The following is a 17,764-nucleotide window of genomic DNA, read 5'->3' on the forward strand; positions in this document are numbered from 1 at the left end:
AGTATGTATCAAAATTCCCAAAACCATGTAAATCTTTTAACTAAGCAACTTCTCATCTAAAAATTTTTCCTAAGGAATAAATCAGAAGAAAATATACACAGTTTTAAATACAAGGATGTTCATTGGAGCATTATTTATAATAGCAAAATGTTGGAAAACAACCTGAGTCTATTAATGAGGGACTGATCTAATAAATCATGTTTATCCATATCCATCCATTAAAAGTCATGTCAATGACTATAATATAGAACTGTGATAACTATCTTTTTTATTGTGGTAAAATACACATAACATTTATATGTTAACCATTTTTAAGTGTACGATTCAGTGGTGCTTCCAACACCATGTTGGGTAGAAGTGGTGAAATGGGCATCCTTGCCTTGTTCCTCATCTTAGAGGAAAAGCTTTCAGCCTTTCACCATTGAATGTGATGTTTGCTATAGGTTTTTCACAGTGGCCCTTGATCAGATTGTAGACATTTCCTTCTATTCCTACTTTATTGAGTGCTTTTATTATGAAAGCGTGTTGAATTTTGTCAAATGCTTTTTCTGCGTCGATTGAGATGATCATGTGGTTTTTTTTCCCCCTTCATTCTGTTAATGCAGTGTATCAATATTACATTGATCAATTTTCATATGTTGAACCATCCTTGCATTCCAGGAATAAATCCCACTTGGTCATCATGTACAGTCCTTTTAATATGCTGCTAAATTCAGTTTGCTAGTATTCTTTTGAGAGCTTTTGCATCAGTGTTCATAAGGGATATTGGTCTGTAGTCTTCTTGTGCTGTCTTTGTCTGGCTTTGGTAATCAGAGTATTGCTGACCTCATAGAATAAGTTAGGGAGTGTTTCTTTCTCTTCACTGTTTTGGAAAATTTTGAGAACACTTGGTGTTAGTTCTCCTTTAAATATTTGAGAGACTTCACCAGTGAAGATACCAAGTCCAGAGCTTCTCTCTGTCAGGAGATTTTTTATTACTGATTGAGTTTCCTTACTAAAGATCTGTTCAGATTTCCCTATTTCTTCATGGTTTAGTCTTGGTAGGCTTTGTGTTTCTAGGAATTTGTTCATTTCACATTTCATCTAGGTTTTCTAATTTGTTGGCATATACTCGCTCATAGTACTCTCTTATAATCCTTCTTATTTCTGTAGGATTGGTAGTAATGTCCTCATTTTCATTTCTGATTTTAGTAATTTGAGTGTTCTCTCTTTTTTTCTGTTCTATTTCGTTAAAGGGTTGTCAATCTTGTTGATCTTTTCAAAGAGCCAACTTTTGGTTTCATCGATTTTCTGTGTTATTTTTCTATTCTCTATTTCATTTATCTGTGCTCTAGTCTTTATTATTTCCTTCCTTCTGCTAGCTTTGAGTTTAGTTGTTCTTCTCTTTCTAGTTCCTTAAGTTGTAAAATTAGGTTGTTGATTTGAGACCTTTCCTGTTTTTTAATGTGAAATGTTAGAGCTATAAATTCCCCCTCCCACCCCGTAGCACTGCTTTTGCTGTGTCCCATAAGTTTGGGTATGTTGTGATTTCATTGTCATTAATACCTAAGTATTTTCTAATTTCCCTTGTGATTTCTTCTTCGATCCATTGATTTCTTCAAAGAATATGTTGTTTAATTTCCACCAATTTGTGAAGTTTCCAATTTTACTTCTGTTACTGAGTTCTAACTTCAGCCCATTGTGTTCAGAGAAGATACTTTGTATGATATCTGTCTTTATAAACCTATCGAGACTTATTTGTGGCTTAACATATAGTCTATCCTGGAAAATGTCCCATGTGCACTTGAGAAGAATGTGTATTCTGTTGTTGGGTAGAGTTTTCTATATATGTCTGTTAGGTCTAGTTAGATCATTGTGTTATTCAAGTCATCTATTTCCTTACTTACCTTCTGCATGGGTGTTCTATCCAGTAATAAGAGTGAGCTATTAAAGTCTCCAACTATTATTGTAGAACTATTTATTATTTCTCCCTTCAGGTCTATCGATTTTTGCGTCATATATTTTGATGATCTGTTATTAGGTGTGTAGATGTTTATAATTGTTTTATCTTCTTGCTGTATTGAACCTTTTATCAATATATAACGTCCTCCTTTGTCTCTTGTAACCTTTTTAAATTTAAAGTCTATTTTTTCCAATATTAGTATCTTTACCCCTGCTCTCTTTTGATTACTACTTGGATGGGATATCTTTTTCCATTCTTTCACATTCAGCCTTTGTGTGTCTTTGGAGCTGAAGTGAGTCTCTTATACACAGCATATAGTTGGATCATGTTTGGTTTTTTTTTTTTTTATTTTTTATTTTATTTTTTTTTTTAACATCTTTATTGGAGTATAATTGCTTTACAATGGTATGTTAGTTTCAGCTTCACAACAAAATGAATCAGTTATATATATACATATATTCCCATATCTCTTCCCGCTTGCGTCTCCCTCCCTCCCACCCTCCCCATCCCACCCCTCCAGGCGGTCACAAAGCACCGAGCTGATCTCCCTGTGCTATGCGGCTGCTTCCCACTAGCTAACTACCTTACTTTTGGTAGTGTATATATGTCCATGCCTCTTTATCGCTTTGTCACCGTTTACCCTTCCCCCTCCCCATAGCCTCAAGTCCATTCTCTAGTAAGTCTGTGTCTTTATTCCTGTTTCACCCCTAGGTTTTTCATGACATTTTTTTTTTAAATTCCATATATATGTGTTAGCATACGGTATTTGTCTCTCTCTTTCTGACTTACTTCACTCTGTATGACAGACTCTAGGTCTATCCACCTCATTACAAATAGCTCAATTTCGTCTCTTTTTATGGCTGAGTAATATTCCATTGTATATATGTGCCACATCTTCTTTATCCATTCATCCGATGATGGACACTTAGGTTGTTTCCATCTCTGGGCTATTGTAAATAGAGCTGCAATGAGCATTTTGGTACATGACTCTTTTTTTTTTTATTTTTTTATTCCATTCTCCCAATCTCTGTCTTTTGTTTACAGAAGTTAACCCATTTATATTTAAATTAATTACTAATTATTAAGGAGGGACTTTACTGCTGTCATTCTGCTCTGTTTTCTATGTGTCTCATAGCTTTTTTGTCTCTCATTTCCTGCATTACTATCTTCTTTTGTGTTCAGTTGATTTTTTTGGCAGTGGTTTTTGTTTTAGTTTTTAAATCACATCCTCTCTCTCTTTCTAAATTTTATTTATTTTTGGCTGCGTTGGGTCTTCATTGCTGTACACGGGCTTTTCTCTAGTTGCGGTGTGCGGGCTTTCCTTGCAGTGGCTTCTCTTGTTGCGGAGCATGGGCTCTAGGCACACGGGCTTCAGTAGTTGCAGCACACGGGCTTAGTATTTGTGGCATGTGGGCTGTAGGGCACACAGGCTTCAGTAGTTGTGGCACGCGGGCCATAGAGTGCAGGCTCAGTAGTTGTGGTGCACGTGCTTAGTTGCTCCACAGCATGTGGGATCTTCTTGGACCAGGGCTCGAACCCGTGTTCCCTGCATTGGCAGGTGGATTCTTAACCACCGCGCAACCAGGGAAGTCGTCCCTCTCCCTCACTTTTAAGGACAGTTTTGCCAGATACAGGATTCTTGGTTGATAGATTTTTTTTTTCCTTTGGCACTTTGAATATCAGTCCACTGCCTTCTGGCCTCCAAAGTTTCTGATGAGAAATCTGATAATCTTATTGAGGATCCCTTGTGTGTGACAAGTCATTCATCTCTTGCTTCTTTCAAAATTCTCTTTGGCTTTTGACATTCTGATTTTAATATGTCTCAGTGTGGGTCTCTTTGAGTTACCCTTCTTGGAGTTTGTTGAGCTTCCTGTCTTTCATCAGATTTGGGAAGTTTTCACCCATTATTTCTTCAGATATTCTCTCTGTCCTTTTCTCTGTCTTTTCTCCTTCAAGGACTCCCACAATGGGTATGTCCGTCTGCTGGATGATGTTCCACGGGTTCCTTAAGGCTCTGTCGCTCTTCTTCAGTTTTTTTTTCCTTTGTGTTACTCTGATTGATAATTTCCATTGTCCTATCTTCAAGTTTACTGACTATTACTTCTACCTGCTGAAATTTGCCTTTGAATCCCTCTGGTGAATTTTCATTTCAGTTATTATGTTTTTCAGCTCTGAAAAAAATTTTTGGTTTCTTTTTAGATTTTCTACCTCTTTATTGATATTGACATTTTGTTCATACATCATTTTCTTGACTTTTTCCGTAACTTCCTTTAGTTCTTTTAGCATGAAGACTGTTGTTTTAAAGTCTTTTTCTAGGAGATCTGCTGCCAGGTCTTTTTCAGGGACAGTTTCTATTGGTTTATTTTTCTCGTTTGAATGGGCCATACTCTCCTGTTTCTTTGTATGCCTTGTGATTCTTTTTTTGTTGAAAACTGGACATTTGAATTTGATAACATGATCACTCTGGAAATCAGATTCTCTCTCTGTCCCAGAGTTTGCTGGGTTTTGGTTTTGTTTTTAATTGTTGTAAGCTGTCTCTGTGCCAGGAATAAGCCTGAGGTGTAAACCTGGGGACTTATCAGGTCTTTCCTTAGCCTGTGCCTTCCCCTGAGCATGTGCAGTGACTTTCTAGTTTCCTTCATATATGCAGTTGCTTTGGAACGCCCTAGTCTCCAGTGTCTGGCTCCCAAGAGGGGAAAGAGAGGAAAATGAAGGGAGGAGGGGGAGAAAAGTTACCGGTCCTTTAAATACCCTGGAAGTCACTTCAGCCAGAGGGGGAGGGCCTTGCAACAATGGGAAGAGGTGCTACAGTAATGGCCTGCAGCCTCTTTGACTGCCCCCCTGTGATCAGAAGCAGCAATCAGATCCCCAGTATTTGGAAGACAGGGTCCATCTTGTTCATCCTGACTCCCGCAAGCTGTCCAAGAACATGTGCACCGCTGCCTGCCATGGTACTTGAGGGGTGAGGTGCAGATAGCGGCCATTGTGCCAAGAGCTAAAATAGACCAAAATCAAAATTAAGGTAATTTCCTGTCCAGGTCCTCCCCTGGAAGTTGCAAGTCTTCAATAGACTCCAGAGTTCCAAAATATTTACATCGGATAGATTCTGCCAGTGTAACTGTTGTCCCTGTAGGAAGATAGATTTCTGGTGCTCTGCCATCTTCTCCGAATCCTCTCTATAATATATATTTTATAGAGGTGGAATTCAGATGTGCGGTTAAGCCACTTTAATATATTTTTAGGAAATCAGATTATAAAACAATGTTCAGCATGATCTCAGGTTCGTAAATACATGTGCATAGAAAAGAGATTGGAAGGAAATATATGAAAATGTGAATAATGGTCATTGCTGAGTGGTAGCATTACAGTTTCTATCTTCTGCCTACGTTTCTGTAATCTCCAAATAGGTTTCTGTAACTTCTTAATAATCAGAAGGAAACAATCCTTGAAAAAAGAGCGAAGACCTCTTCCAGGTGTGTATTCAACTCACAGTGTATTCAGCGACAATGGTCCTCAGTTGATTTCAGAGGAGTTCGTAGCTTACCTGTACCCCCTTTTCCTATATATTGAATAAAAAACAAAACTTTCTTACCTTACAGGTAAATGTCAAAGAGCTTGATCCCAAATATGCTCATATCCAAGTCACTTATGTGAAGCCCTACTTTGATGACAAAGAACTCACAGAAAGAAAAACTGAGTTTGAAAGAAACCATAATATCAACAGATTTGTTTTTGAGGCTCCTTATACATTATCAGGCAAAAAGCAAGGCTGTATAGAAGAACAGTGCAAACGCCGTACGATCTTGACTAGTAAGTGGGACTTGGCATAACTTCTTTGTTTGACATGGTCAATTTTTGATGCACACAAGCAGCAGCTGGTCAGCAGGAAAATGTAACTGAAATTTTAATCATTCATTGTTCCGCTGTTCAGTCACTAGCTTGCACAAACATGGCTACGTTATAAACCATTGGTTTCCCGTATGTAATTCATGATTGCTCTGAGTCATCTCATAAAGAGAATTTCTCCCTCAATCCTGAAGTAATAAGGCGCCTATCTGGTCCCTAAGGTATTTTCCAGACAAAGCATGGGGAGAATTAAGCACAATAGATTTTTTTCTTTAATTTGCCTGTTTGATTTACTATCTTAAAAACTCATTTGTTCAACCTTAACATTTAATAGCTTCAAACTCGTTTCCATATGTGAAGAAGAGGATCCCTATAAACTATGAACAGCAGATTAATTTAAAGCCAATTGATGTTGCTACTGATGAAATAAAAGATAAAACTGCAGAGCTGCAGAAGCTTTGCTCTTCTGCTGACGTGGACATGATTCAGCTCCAACTTAAATTGCAGGGCTGTGTTTCAGTGCAGGTATGTTGGTTGCTAAACATGTATTAAATGTATCTTGACGTTCCTCTTGCTTTCATAAGGGCAAAGAGCAAGCATTAATTGTAATTGTCTGTTATACTCTTACTGAGTGCAAAAACCTGTACATTTTTGATTAAGTTAATAAAGAAATTATGTTCAATTTCCATAAATTTTGTGTTATGTCAGAGAACTTTAACATAAATCCCTCTGACTATAGCCAAGCCCTATATTTACATATCAGAAATCATTAACTAACTTATTAGAATATTACCTTTGCAGATGATTTGCTTTAGTTAATCTTTTTCAAATAAATTTATAGTAAGAATAGTAAATATGTTTCTCAGATGTGGATTTTTAACATACTGGTTTTCTTTAAAAAGAGAATTGTAAAAATTACGTTTTGGTTGTATTCTAACAGCTCTCTCATTTTTCTCCTTTTGTAATTTAGGTAAATGCAGGTCCGTTAGCATATGCAAGGGCTTTCTTAAATGACAGTCAAGCTAGCAAGTATCCACCTAAGAAAGTAAATGAGTTGAAAGACATGTTTAGGTAAGTGCTTTGTAGTTTTCAGATTATTCTTCTATTCTTTTACTCCATTTTCTTCTTAAAAGAAACCAAAATATTCACCAAATAATGTCCCTCCAAAAAAGGACATTCTCTGTTCTCTTTCACAACATTTAAGTGACCTTCTAATGGTACTTTAAGTAGTAAGGAAATGTGTGATTTCTTTCTTGCTGCAGAACTTTAACAATGTCCTAGTGACCCAAGACATTAAATATGACAAGTTACTGTATTGCTTTGGAGATTGTGACGCAAACACAAGCCTACATTCATTACGTGATGTCCTCCTTTGCCCGACTGACCTTATGTTACAGCTTTTCAGGCCATTTAGGGTAGGAAGGGCTGGAGAAGCTTGCTTCTATCCATGTCCTTAGTTCCACTTGGATTCTTCCAGTCTAGGGCATGTGATGTCTTGTCTGGACTGAGCATCCCTCTAAGCTAGGGCATGTCTGAATGCTCTTGCGTTGGAAAAAAAATCTGTTTCATATAGAAAAAGAGTTTACATTCAGAATAAGAGAGACAGCTGAGTAAATAGGCTAAGGAGAAAGATGATAGCTTATCCGCTCATTTGCTTCAGACTTATAACATTTCCTTTTCCTGTCTCTGTTATCAGCTGTTTCAGGTTACAGAGTAACCAGTAGTCATTCATTCAATAATTATTAATGCCTGGCATGTATGAAAAGATTCTACTAGTTGCTATGACAGGGATACAAAACAAGTGGGCAGTGAGGTACTTTGTCCCCTGAGACTTACCTTTTAATTATGGACATTAAACATAAACACATGAAATCATGGAAAAATGCTTTTATGATAACTCATCAACTCTCTGTCCCAACTCTTACCAGCCCAGGGCAGATACTTCATGCCTATAGCACCCAGCACTGTACTGCGTGCATAGTTAGTACCAAAAAAATATTTTTGAATGAATGACATTATCTACAGATGTAAACTAATGTTAGCACAACTTGAGCTGATAGCATATCAAGTAAATGACTGAGCAGGTAGGCTTCCTAGAGGGTATATGTTTTGAGCTGGATTTTGAAGGAGGTAAGAAAGCAGAAGAGAAAGATGGAAAAGAAAGAAAAAGATATTTCAGACTTAGGAGATGGCATTAGCAAAAGCACAGTGAAAATACAGGATTCTAATCTTCCTTGTAGGCAAGCCGTGGTTAAAGGAAATATTAAATTGTCGGTGAGACTTTCCAGGAATAAACAACAAAAACTTTATCTTTGGGGCCTTCCCTGGTGGCGCAGTGGTTGAGAGTCCGCCTGCCGATGCAGGGGACACGGGTTCGTGCCCCGGTCCGGGAGGATCCCACATGCCGCGGAGCGGCTGGGCCCGTGAGCCATGGCCGCCGAGCCTGGGCGTCCGGAGCCTGTGCTCCGCAGCGGGAGAGGCCGCAGCAGTGAGAGGCCTGCGTACCGCAAAAAAAAAAAAAAAAAAAAAAAAAAAAAAACTTTATCTTTGATCTTCATCCACAGGAAGTTCATCCAAGCATGCAGCATTGCACTGGAACTAAACGAGCGGCTAATTAAAGAGGATCAGATCGAGTACCATGAAGGGCTAAAGTCAAATTTCAGAGACATGGTAAAAGAATTGTCTGACATTATTCACGAGCAGGCAAGTATTAGGGTGGTTGAAAACGAAAACGTGATCCGGGGTCCGTCAAGAGTTACTTAACAAACCTATTAGTTTGAAATGTGTTACCTTGAAATTAGTATGTTATTTTAGAATTTGCTCATATCTTCTTTAATCATTTAAATGATGTAATACAAATGAAATTGGAAGCAATTACTGACAGTTGCTTTAGCAGGTGCTTCAGATAATAAATCATTTGGTTCTTTGTGCCACAGAGCCATTAGAAGCGAGTAGCTGAGCGAGTCTGAGTTGATCTACTATGAACATGGATAAGAATCTCTCAAGAAGGGTCCTAGAGAAGTGAAATGATCGGCTCAGTAGCCAAATCCCTAAATGAATACTCCTGTCTTAGCTGTAAGAAACTAGATACAGGTGGCCCTCCCTGTCTGCAGGTTACACATTCACGGATTCAACCAACTGCAGATCGAAAATATTTGAAAAACAAAATTCCAGAAAGTTCCAAAAAGCAGAACTTGAATTTGCTGCACATAGGCAACTATTTACGTAGCATTTACCTTGTATTAGGTATTATAAACAATCTAAAGATGATTTAAGGTATCGGGGAGGGTGTGCATAGGTTATATGCAAATACTGTGCCGTTTTATGTAAGGGGCTTGAGCATCCTCAGATTTTAATATCTGTGCAGGGGGCAGTGGTCCTGGCACTAATCCTCCAAGGTTACCAAGGGACAACTATACCATCATTTAGGTGAGATCCTGAGTGAGTTCCAAAATTCAGGAATCGTCTTAATACTCATACAGCCAGTTCTCTTTTCATAAAACCTAGCATTTTAATTTATGACTGAGTGTTAATGACAATTACAGCTAACTTAGTAGAACACAATCTGAAAAATACAGAGGCAAAGATCTGCTCACCACTTACAGCCAAATTATGTCATGATTAAGTAGTTATGACTTTCATAGCCCTACTTACCTAAAACCAGAGTACTCCTGAATTGTCCTGGTAAATGTCATTCCTACATTGGGGTCCTGAAATCTGTGTTTACAACCACTCTAGACGTGGACTGTCACTCAAGTATTTTAATATCTTCAACACAGTTGTAAAAGTCACAGCATGATGGTCTGGTCCCTCAGTGCGTGAGCCTGTTAAGCTTATCATAAAGTCTCCTTAATTTCCTTACTAAGGAAAACAGCCAATAAGATAAATGTTTGCTTCAGAAACTCTTCAAACTCTCAATTTTTTTAAGAAACTAAGGCTCCTTAAAAGAAACAAGGATAACTACAACCCTTTAGAGAACCCGTTCTTAACACTGGTCCCAGAAAGGAGAACCTCATCTGTCCTGGTATCTGCATTTCATTGATTGCTTGGCACTCCCCTGTGTGAGACCATCACTCAAAGGGTGTACTTACAAATGGACTTACAAACAGTGGTTAGTTCCCAAAGAACTGCAGTGTAATGATGGGTGAAAGAAGAGATGTTTCGAGGAAAACAAAAGCTAGTTGACTCCAGGCTCTACCTCTCTGAATTTAGCATGTATGCTTTCTCTTAGAAAGGACTAGGGGAAATTTAGTTACCATTAGCCCAAGGTTGCACTGAGTGACCAGGAGTCTAATTTTCTAACCATGGTCATCTTCTCAGTATGGAGAAGCCAGTCAGCCAGACGTTCATCGTCCCATCTGTTCAATGAGACGAGTCACCCCAGTCTCCTACTCTCCCGTTCTCATGGCTGGGAATTTTGTTGGCCTGAGGAGTCTGGAATCAGTGATCTGTTTCTTCTTTTCGCCATCTTTACTTCCGTTAGCCCACTTAGGAGTGAGTGCAAACTGTTCCAAGGCATACCTTTGCTGCTCAGTTTTCAGAGGCCCATTTTGGCCTCCTTCCCAAAGCAGCCAGGTGATCAGGGCTAGGAAGATAGGGAATCATTCCACTTCCTTTACTGTCTGTATCTCAAGCTCAGCCCCTGAGTACAGTGGGTACTTCACCATCACTGTTCTGGGGTATACTTGAATCAAATAAGACCACATAATTTATTCCTAGAATCTGGCCAGTTTATGGGGTTTTGTTCTCCATAGTCCATAGGAAAAAAACAGCAAAAACTCCTCCTTCACAAAAGATATAAAACAATTACATCATTTTAAGCCAATGTGTATTATATTACAGTTATATAATTTGCATGCAACCGTATGACCTAGCATTGAGCTCTAATTTATTCAACTTGAAAGCAAATCGTTCAATTCACTGCTATTACTGTGATCAAGATATTTAGAGTAGTAGTTTTATAAAGTTATTTTTTCCTGTGTTTAAAAAGAAAAAGTTCAACTGAGTAAATTTTAAAGATCTTGGCTTTATTCGGTGATTCATGAGGCGGGCAGCATCCCATCTAGCAGACAGAAAGGAGCTCCGAAGAGTTTTACAAAATGGAAGACTTTTACAGGTAGAACGAGGCAGGACAAGTTACTCTAGAAAAGAGCTGATTCTTTCAGGCAAGGTCATCTTCCTACGGGGCACAGCAAGGGTCTGTCAGGTGGAGTACCTCACCAGTGCCAACCAGGTAATTCCAGACTGAAAGTAATGCACATACTTTCTTGACTGCTTAAGATTACCTGCCTAGAAAAGGCTGAAACTGCAATTAGGTTAGGTATTAAGTCTCAGGTGACGTGGGCTTAGCGCAAGTGACTCCGTTTTGGGCCTCTCATCTCTTTTTTAACACCGTCAAGTGTGGATTTTACAAACCTGCTGTCTTATTTCCCACCTGTCTCTCTCATTTAATTTCCATGAACCATGGCTATTTTGTTTAGTTCTAGGGACCAGTATTTTAGACCTTTGATATTATATATTGATAGCTAACCAAGAAAAATCTTAGTTTCTATTGGTTTATATTTATGCATGCTGTACTGTCATAACGCCTCATATTCAGGTGTGCCTTACTTTGGGCAAATGTTGACTTTATAGTGAATTTTTGTAAGTCAATATTTCCTATTAGATTCTCATATAAAAGAGAGCCTTTTTTTAGTCATACACTTTGAGACATATTATTTCCCAAAGGAGAACATAATAATACAAAATGAGATAAAATATAGCTGTGCATTGCAAATTATCTATGAGCTCCATAAATGATTACTTGACAAAAAGATACGGCCTGGATATCCTTGGCCCTTTTCAATGTAATCTGTTACACTATACTAAAATATAAAGTCCTTTTAAAAACTTCTTCAAGCTTTTGACTTTTTAAAAGGGATGTATATCACCTTAAAACTATTAATTGCAGGTCTTAATTAGATAGAGTTGGTGGTGGCCATTGTAGTTCTGTTTGGTCTGTTTTGTTCATGATGGATGCTCTATTTTCTCGTCATATCTGACAGTTGTGGATAATCAATCATCTCTTAAACCTCTCCTGTGCTTTCAGATTAGTGTCATGAGTTACGATTTTTATAAGTGGAAATTTCTCTATTACGGACTTTATATAAGACATGATTTGTAGCAACACAAATGATATGACGCGTTGCTGCCACTGTAAACTAATTTGCAGGCTTAATACTGAAGTTTCAGAGCTAACTTGAGAACCCAGTATTGAAAGCTTGAGACCTAAATTGGGACAGTATAGTAAAGAGGTTGGATGTGATGTGTACGCTATTCTTTTCTTCTATCTAATCCACGCATGAGATCTCTGTTGCTTTTGAGCACACAAAATAGTTAATTTGGGGGACTTCCGTGGCGGTCCAGGGGTTAAGACTTCACCTTCCAACGCAGGGGGTGCGGGTTTGACCCCTGGTCGGGGAGCTAAGATCCCACATGCCTCGCGGCCAAGAAAACAAAACATAAAACAGAAGCAACACTGTAACAAATTCAATGAAGACTTTAAAAATGGTCCATATCAAAAAAAAATCTTTAAAAAAAGTGGATAATTTTTAAAACATCTATACTAATATGTATGTTTATATGTTTATGGGATATAAAATTTATACTTATGAAGTTTATTTCCAAGAAAAGTCTTCTGTATTAATTAGCTTATATAATTATAGTATGTATTTAGAAATGTTCACTTATTTTCTCTTCACTTAATATTATTTCCCAAGTCTCCAGGGAAGGAGCATGGGTATCTGCATGTTTGAAAAGTCCCACAGTGATCCTGAGAACCACTCTTAGAAGATGATCTATAAACTTGTATCCAAGAGTCCACTGTTTAGGGCTCTTGTTATGACCATCAGTTAAAAAAATTGTTTTAAAGATTGTATTACCTCTCGCTTTCTGTTGAATTTTGCATTTTACAGCCTTCTGTGTTTCTTAATGAGTAACCAGATCTTTTCTGCTTTTTTGATATGCTGCCTTTGTAATACAGCTTTGAAGACTTGAGTCGGTAATGTTTTTCTTTGCTCTTTCTGCTTTATGTCATTTTAAATAGCTAAGTGTCAGTGATAAATTGAAACATGCCTGCGATTTCATATACACATACTTCTTGGGCAGCGGCTACTTTACCTCATGATAAACATGCAGATTTCTTTCGTTTCAGATCTTACAAGAAGACACAATGCATTCTCCCTGGATGAGCAACACATTACATGTATTTTGTGCGATTAGTGGCACGTCGAGTGACAGAGGTTATGGTTCCCCAAGATACGCTGCTGAGATATGAGGACATGCAGATGTAAAGTGATAACAAGAACGAACCTTCTCAGGAATATTTTGAGCTGTGCAAATGTTAAAATTTAAAGATTTGATATACATGGAGTGTTTTCTTCCTGACACCAAAATTTTCATGCTTTCAAACAGGGTGCTTACATATTTGTAAATATTTAAGCAACTTGAAAGTGCCTGGAAAATTGCACCACTGTGCTTGGTTTGTACTTTTTTAGCTAAATCTATATACTGAGAAGTAGAGCTCAAAAACGTTAATTCGATTTGCTCAACTGTTGCTTAAAATAATAATGGTACTGTGTAAAATTGTATAATGGAACACAATAAAAGGTAAAACTTATTTGTAATTAGAAGTGAAGGAAATAATACTTTGAACTTAGCATTTTTCTTGGCAGGAAGCTAAATTTATTATCATACTAATCCTTGGAGGAAAAAAATTGATAAAATTTCCATAAAACATGGATACTTCCAATTGGGGAGATGATTTGAAATCTTGCCTACCAGTGGTCAAGACTGGGCTAAGGGAAGCAAAAGCATTATTTAAAAAGGAAAATTTCACACAGAAAGGATATATATAGAAATACCAGGGTTCCCGATCCTTCAAGTTTTGATCCAGTGATGCTAGGTACTCCAGTTGGTCTCTCTGACATACAAGACAAGGGATTCCTTTGTGGCATAGGTTTGCCTAGCAAGCAACGTTCGTTGCCAGAGCTTCATCAGCTGAGGCTATCTATAGAGCTAAACAAAACATCTCTGAGATTTGCAGTCAGTGCAACTCCAAAGCTTTAGCAGCAGATTCTGAGGGTAGGGATTTTGTAATGATCATTTACAATGATCATCAGTTTACAAGTTTAACAAGCATTTCGATAGAACTTGATGGTTGCAGCGTTTCTTGGGTGGGTATACGTAAGCACCACAGATTTAGCAACTGCTAGCTAGGGATTACATCTCTAACTATGAAGAAGCCTCAGACTACCTAAATAATTCAGGAGAAACCAAGATGCGAAGAACTTTTTTAGCTTGAATTATCCATATAATTTTGGCTGCCTTTCATGTAAACTTTAAGTCCTAGACTTATTTTTCGTATGTAGTTTAGCTTATTTTACAGACCAAAAAGAAAAGGGAAAACAGACACTGAAATATATAAATGGGTCGCATGGAGCCTTGGCTTTTTAAATGCTTTGTGATCGAGTAAACCTTAGAGATTATGCACCTGGCTTGGCCATTTTTCTTTACATGTCATTTTTAAGCTTTCAGGGGAGCATGAAATTATTTATGAAATGTTAATTTTGTATTTAATAGGGGATTCAGAAATTTCAGAGGCAGTTTGTAATTCCTTAATATCTTGGGGTAACTGGAGAGTTAGTTTCACCTTTAAAGTGATTATATTTGGCATGTATATGTAAAGAACCGTCACCTAGAGAGAGTGCTGCCTTCTGAGAATGAGGCATCTTGGGGAAACTTCAGTGCTCTTTTGTCAATAACTAGTCCCTATCATGTCCCCCAGCAAAGTATTGTGCCCTGTGGATAATTTTTTAAAGTATAACAAATGACCCCTGCCCTCAAGGAACTTGCAATCTAGTTGAGGAGGCAAGATAGACACAAAATTAAATAAAACAAGAATTAACAATATAAGACAAGAAAAGTTGTATATGAACATTGACAAATGAAGGACATTGCCCATAGCTCATATCACATTCAAGGAATGAGAGGCCACTGTGAGTTGTAATGTTCAGGGATGGTTTCATGGGCAAAGTAAGCCTTGAACAGGCTTTCAAAGGTGAGAGGGTGTTCTAGGCAGGAGGAACATCATAAGCAAAGGTGCAAAAAGAATTTGCAGAAGTTCAGGGGATGATGAGACCAGTTTTGTTCAGGGGAGTAGTGGAAAGAAAGTTCAGACCTAGATTTTGGAAGGCCTTGAATACCAGGCTAATAGTATTTGGACTTTAGTCAGTAAATATGAGGGAGCCAGTCCAGGTTTTTGAACAGAGAGACTACTTGATTAAATGTTATTTTTAGTTATGAGTCCATAAACCCATAGATGTGAACAAGAATGGAGAAGAAAGGACAAGTACAAGAGGTACTCTGTGGAAAGACTGGACATGACTTATTGATGGCTAAGGAGAAAAGAGGAAAAGTTAAAGAGAATTTTGTGTTCTGTGGCCGGTGAGTTCTCCGGGTCATAGCACAATTTCACTAGATTTTTTTTCACCAACTTTCAGACTGAGGTCAGAAAGCTATATACAGAGAACAAGGTGGGCTAGACTAGAGAAAGCCAGCAAAATGTGTTTTGAAACACTGCATATATTAGGTGTTACTGTTTATATAGTTTAATGATTTCATGAAGTGATTTGGCCTCTACAGATTAATTCACATCAAAGAGTACGTTTCTGCTCTACTGATTATTTTTGCAGTTAAGCTTGAGTCCAGTTTCCCCTGGAAGCTCTTGTTTTGATGGCCTTTGACCATATTGTAAAATGTGAATAAAGTCACCATTAGTAGTGTTAGTTTATCACTCCAGTGATAACCCGTAGAGAAAGTAAGCAATTCCATGTAGGTTTTCCAAGTAACCAGTGCACCAATGGCATCCTGTCTCTAGATGGGATTGTTATTGTTACCATGTGATTTGACTGCTTATAATAAATACTGTCAACGTCTTTTTAGAAATGAAACAAAGAGCAGCAGTGGTAGCAACAGCCTTGGAACCTTGACCAACGTATCATAGAACTAGAGATGACTCACTGGTTAATTAACAAACTAAATAGGTCAGCATAATAAAAACCCAAGCCTTTGATTATAAATACTGGTTTATCTGAAATGCAGAACCTGAGCAATGTATTGGAATAATAGGAAATTTCCAAACTCTTGAAAATATTAATAATCAGACACATATCTCAGGCTTGTGATCCACAAAATGGTGGGCTACCTTCAGTCTTGTTCTAACAGTATATACTACTTCAGCTATCAAAACACAGGGGGGAAAAAAAAACCACAGGGGAAAGGAGTAGAGTAAAAGGGGTGGGGAGTGTGGGTTTGTGTAGCAAGGCTATTCCCCTGTCCTGGGATTTGGCCTGTAAGAGTGCTTTGTTCATCTGGTTCCGGTTACAATAATGCTTTTTTTCTAGTCCCAAACCACGTAATGATTACTTGAAGAAAAGTGTATATGTATGTTTATCCAACTCCTGATTGAACTTGTGACTAAATCCTTCAAAGATTTTGCCTCTGTGTATGGCATCTTAAAACTTTTTCCAACATGCTTTTTTCTCTTCTGTTTTCCTCTTTATTGAGCTGTGGTTCACACACTGTACAATTCACCCATTTGAAATGCACAATTCAAGGGTTTTTAATATATTCAGAGTTGTGCAACCATCACCACAATTAATTTTAGAAATTTTCATCACTCCAAAAAGAAACCGCTACACATTAGCAGTCACTCCCCATTGCCCACCAAGCAGCCCCCAGCCCCTGACAATCAGTAATCAACTTTCTGTATCTATAGATCTGTATTCTGGACATTTCATATAAATAGAATCACACAATATGTGGCCTTCTGTGGAACTGGCTTCTTTCATTTAGCATAATATTCTCAAGGCTCATCCATGTTGTAGCATGTATCAGAATTTCACTCCTTTTTAATGGCTGAATAATATTCCTTTTGTATGGATACACCACATTTAATCTGTTCATCAGTTGATGGACATTTGGGTTATTTTCGCTTTGGGGCTATTATTGATAATGTTGCTATGAACACTCACGTACAAGTTTTTGTGTGGATATGTTTTCATTTGTCTTGGGCATATACCTAGGAGTTGAATTACTGGGTCATATGGTAACTCTACGTTTAGCCTTTTGAAGGACTGCCAGACTGTTTCCCGCAGCAGCTGCACCACTTTACAGTGCCGGCAGCAGTAAATAAGGATTCCAATTTCTCAGTATTCTCAGCAACACTTGTTATTATCTGCCTCTTTGATTATCACCTTCCTGGTGGGTGTGAAGTGGTATCTCATTGGGGTTTTTGTTTGCATTTCCCAAATGGCTAATGAAGTTGATCATTCTTTCATGTGTTTGTTGACTGTTTTTATGTTCTTTGGAGATAAATCTATTCAGATTCTTTACCCATTTTTAAACATTGGTTTGTCTTTTTATTGTTGAGTTGCAAGAGTTCTTTATATGTTCTAGATGCAAGTTCCTTATCAGATATATGATTTCCATATATTTCTGTGGGTTGCCTTTTCACTTTTGTAATGGTGTCCTTTGAAACAAAAGTTTTTAATTTTGATGAAGTCCAATTTATCTATGTTTTCTTTTGTCGCTCGTGCTTTGATATTGTACCTAAGAAGACATTGCCTAATCCAAGGTCGTGGAGATTTATACCTACATTTTCTTCAAGTTTGGGAGTTTTAACTCTTACTTTTAGGTCTTTGATCCATTTCAAGCTGGGTTTTGTATATGGTGTGAGATAGGGGTTCAAATTCATTCTTTTGCATGTGGCTATCCAATTGTCTTCGTACCATTTGTTGAAAAGACTATTCTCCCCCATTGAATTGTCTTGGCACCCTTTTCAAAAATCTATTGACCATAAATGTACAGGTTCATTCTGGGCTCTCAGTTCTTTTCCACTGATCTATATGTCTGTCCCTATGCCAGTACTGCATTGTC

General features: G+C 37.7%; 1 protein-coding gene across 1 annotated transcript in view; it reads left to right on the plus strand.

Moving 5' to 3' along the window:
- Nucleotides 1–13,430, plus strand: part of DOCK11 (dedicator of cytokinesis 11) — a gene marked incomplete at its 5' end in the record, with an annotated part of 190,438 nt that extends 177,008 nt beyond the window's left edge. The window contains 5 exons of the mRNA XM_082680876.1: nt 5,542–5,752; nt 6,123–6,313; nt 6,759–6,859; nt 8,353–8,491; nt 12,981–13,430. Coding sequence (XP_082537002.1) covers nt 5,542–5,752; nt 6,123–6,313; nt 6,759–6,859; nt 8,353–8,491; nt 12,981–13,103 — 765 coding nt within the window. The 3' untranslated portion in view covers nt 13,104–13,430. The remainder of the gene's footprint in view (nt 1–5,541; nt 5,753–6,122; nt 6,314–6,758; nt 6,860–8,352; nt 8,492–12,980) is intronic.
- Between the last annotated feature and the right edge of the window lie 4,334 nt (nt 13,431–17,764).

Source organism: Grampus griseus (assembly GCF_964374135.1).
Source record: "Grampus griseus genome assembly, chromosome: X".
Taxonomy (NCBI): Eukaryota; Metazoa; Chordata; class Mammalia; order Artiodactyla; family Delphinidae; genus Grampus; species Grampus griseus.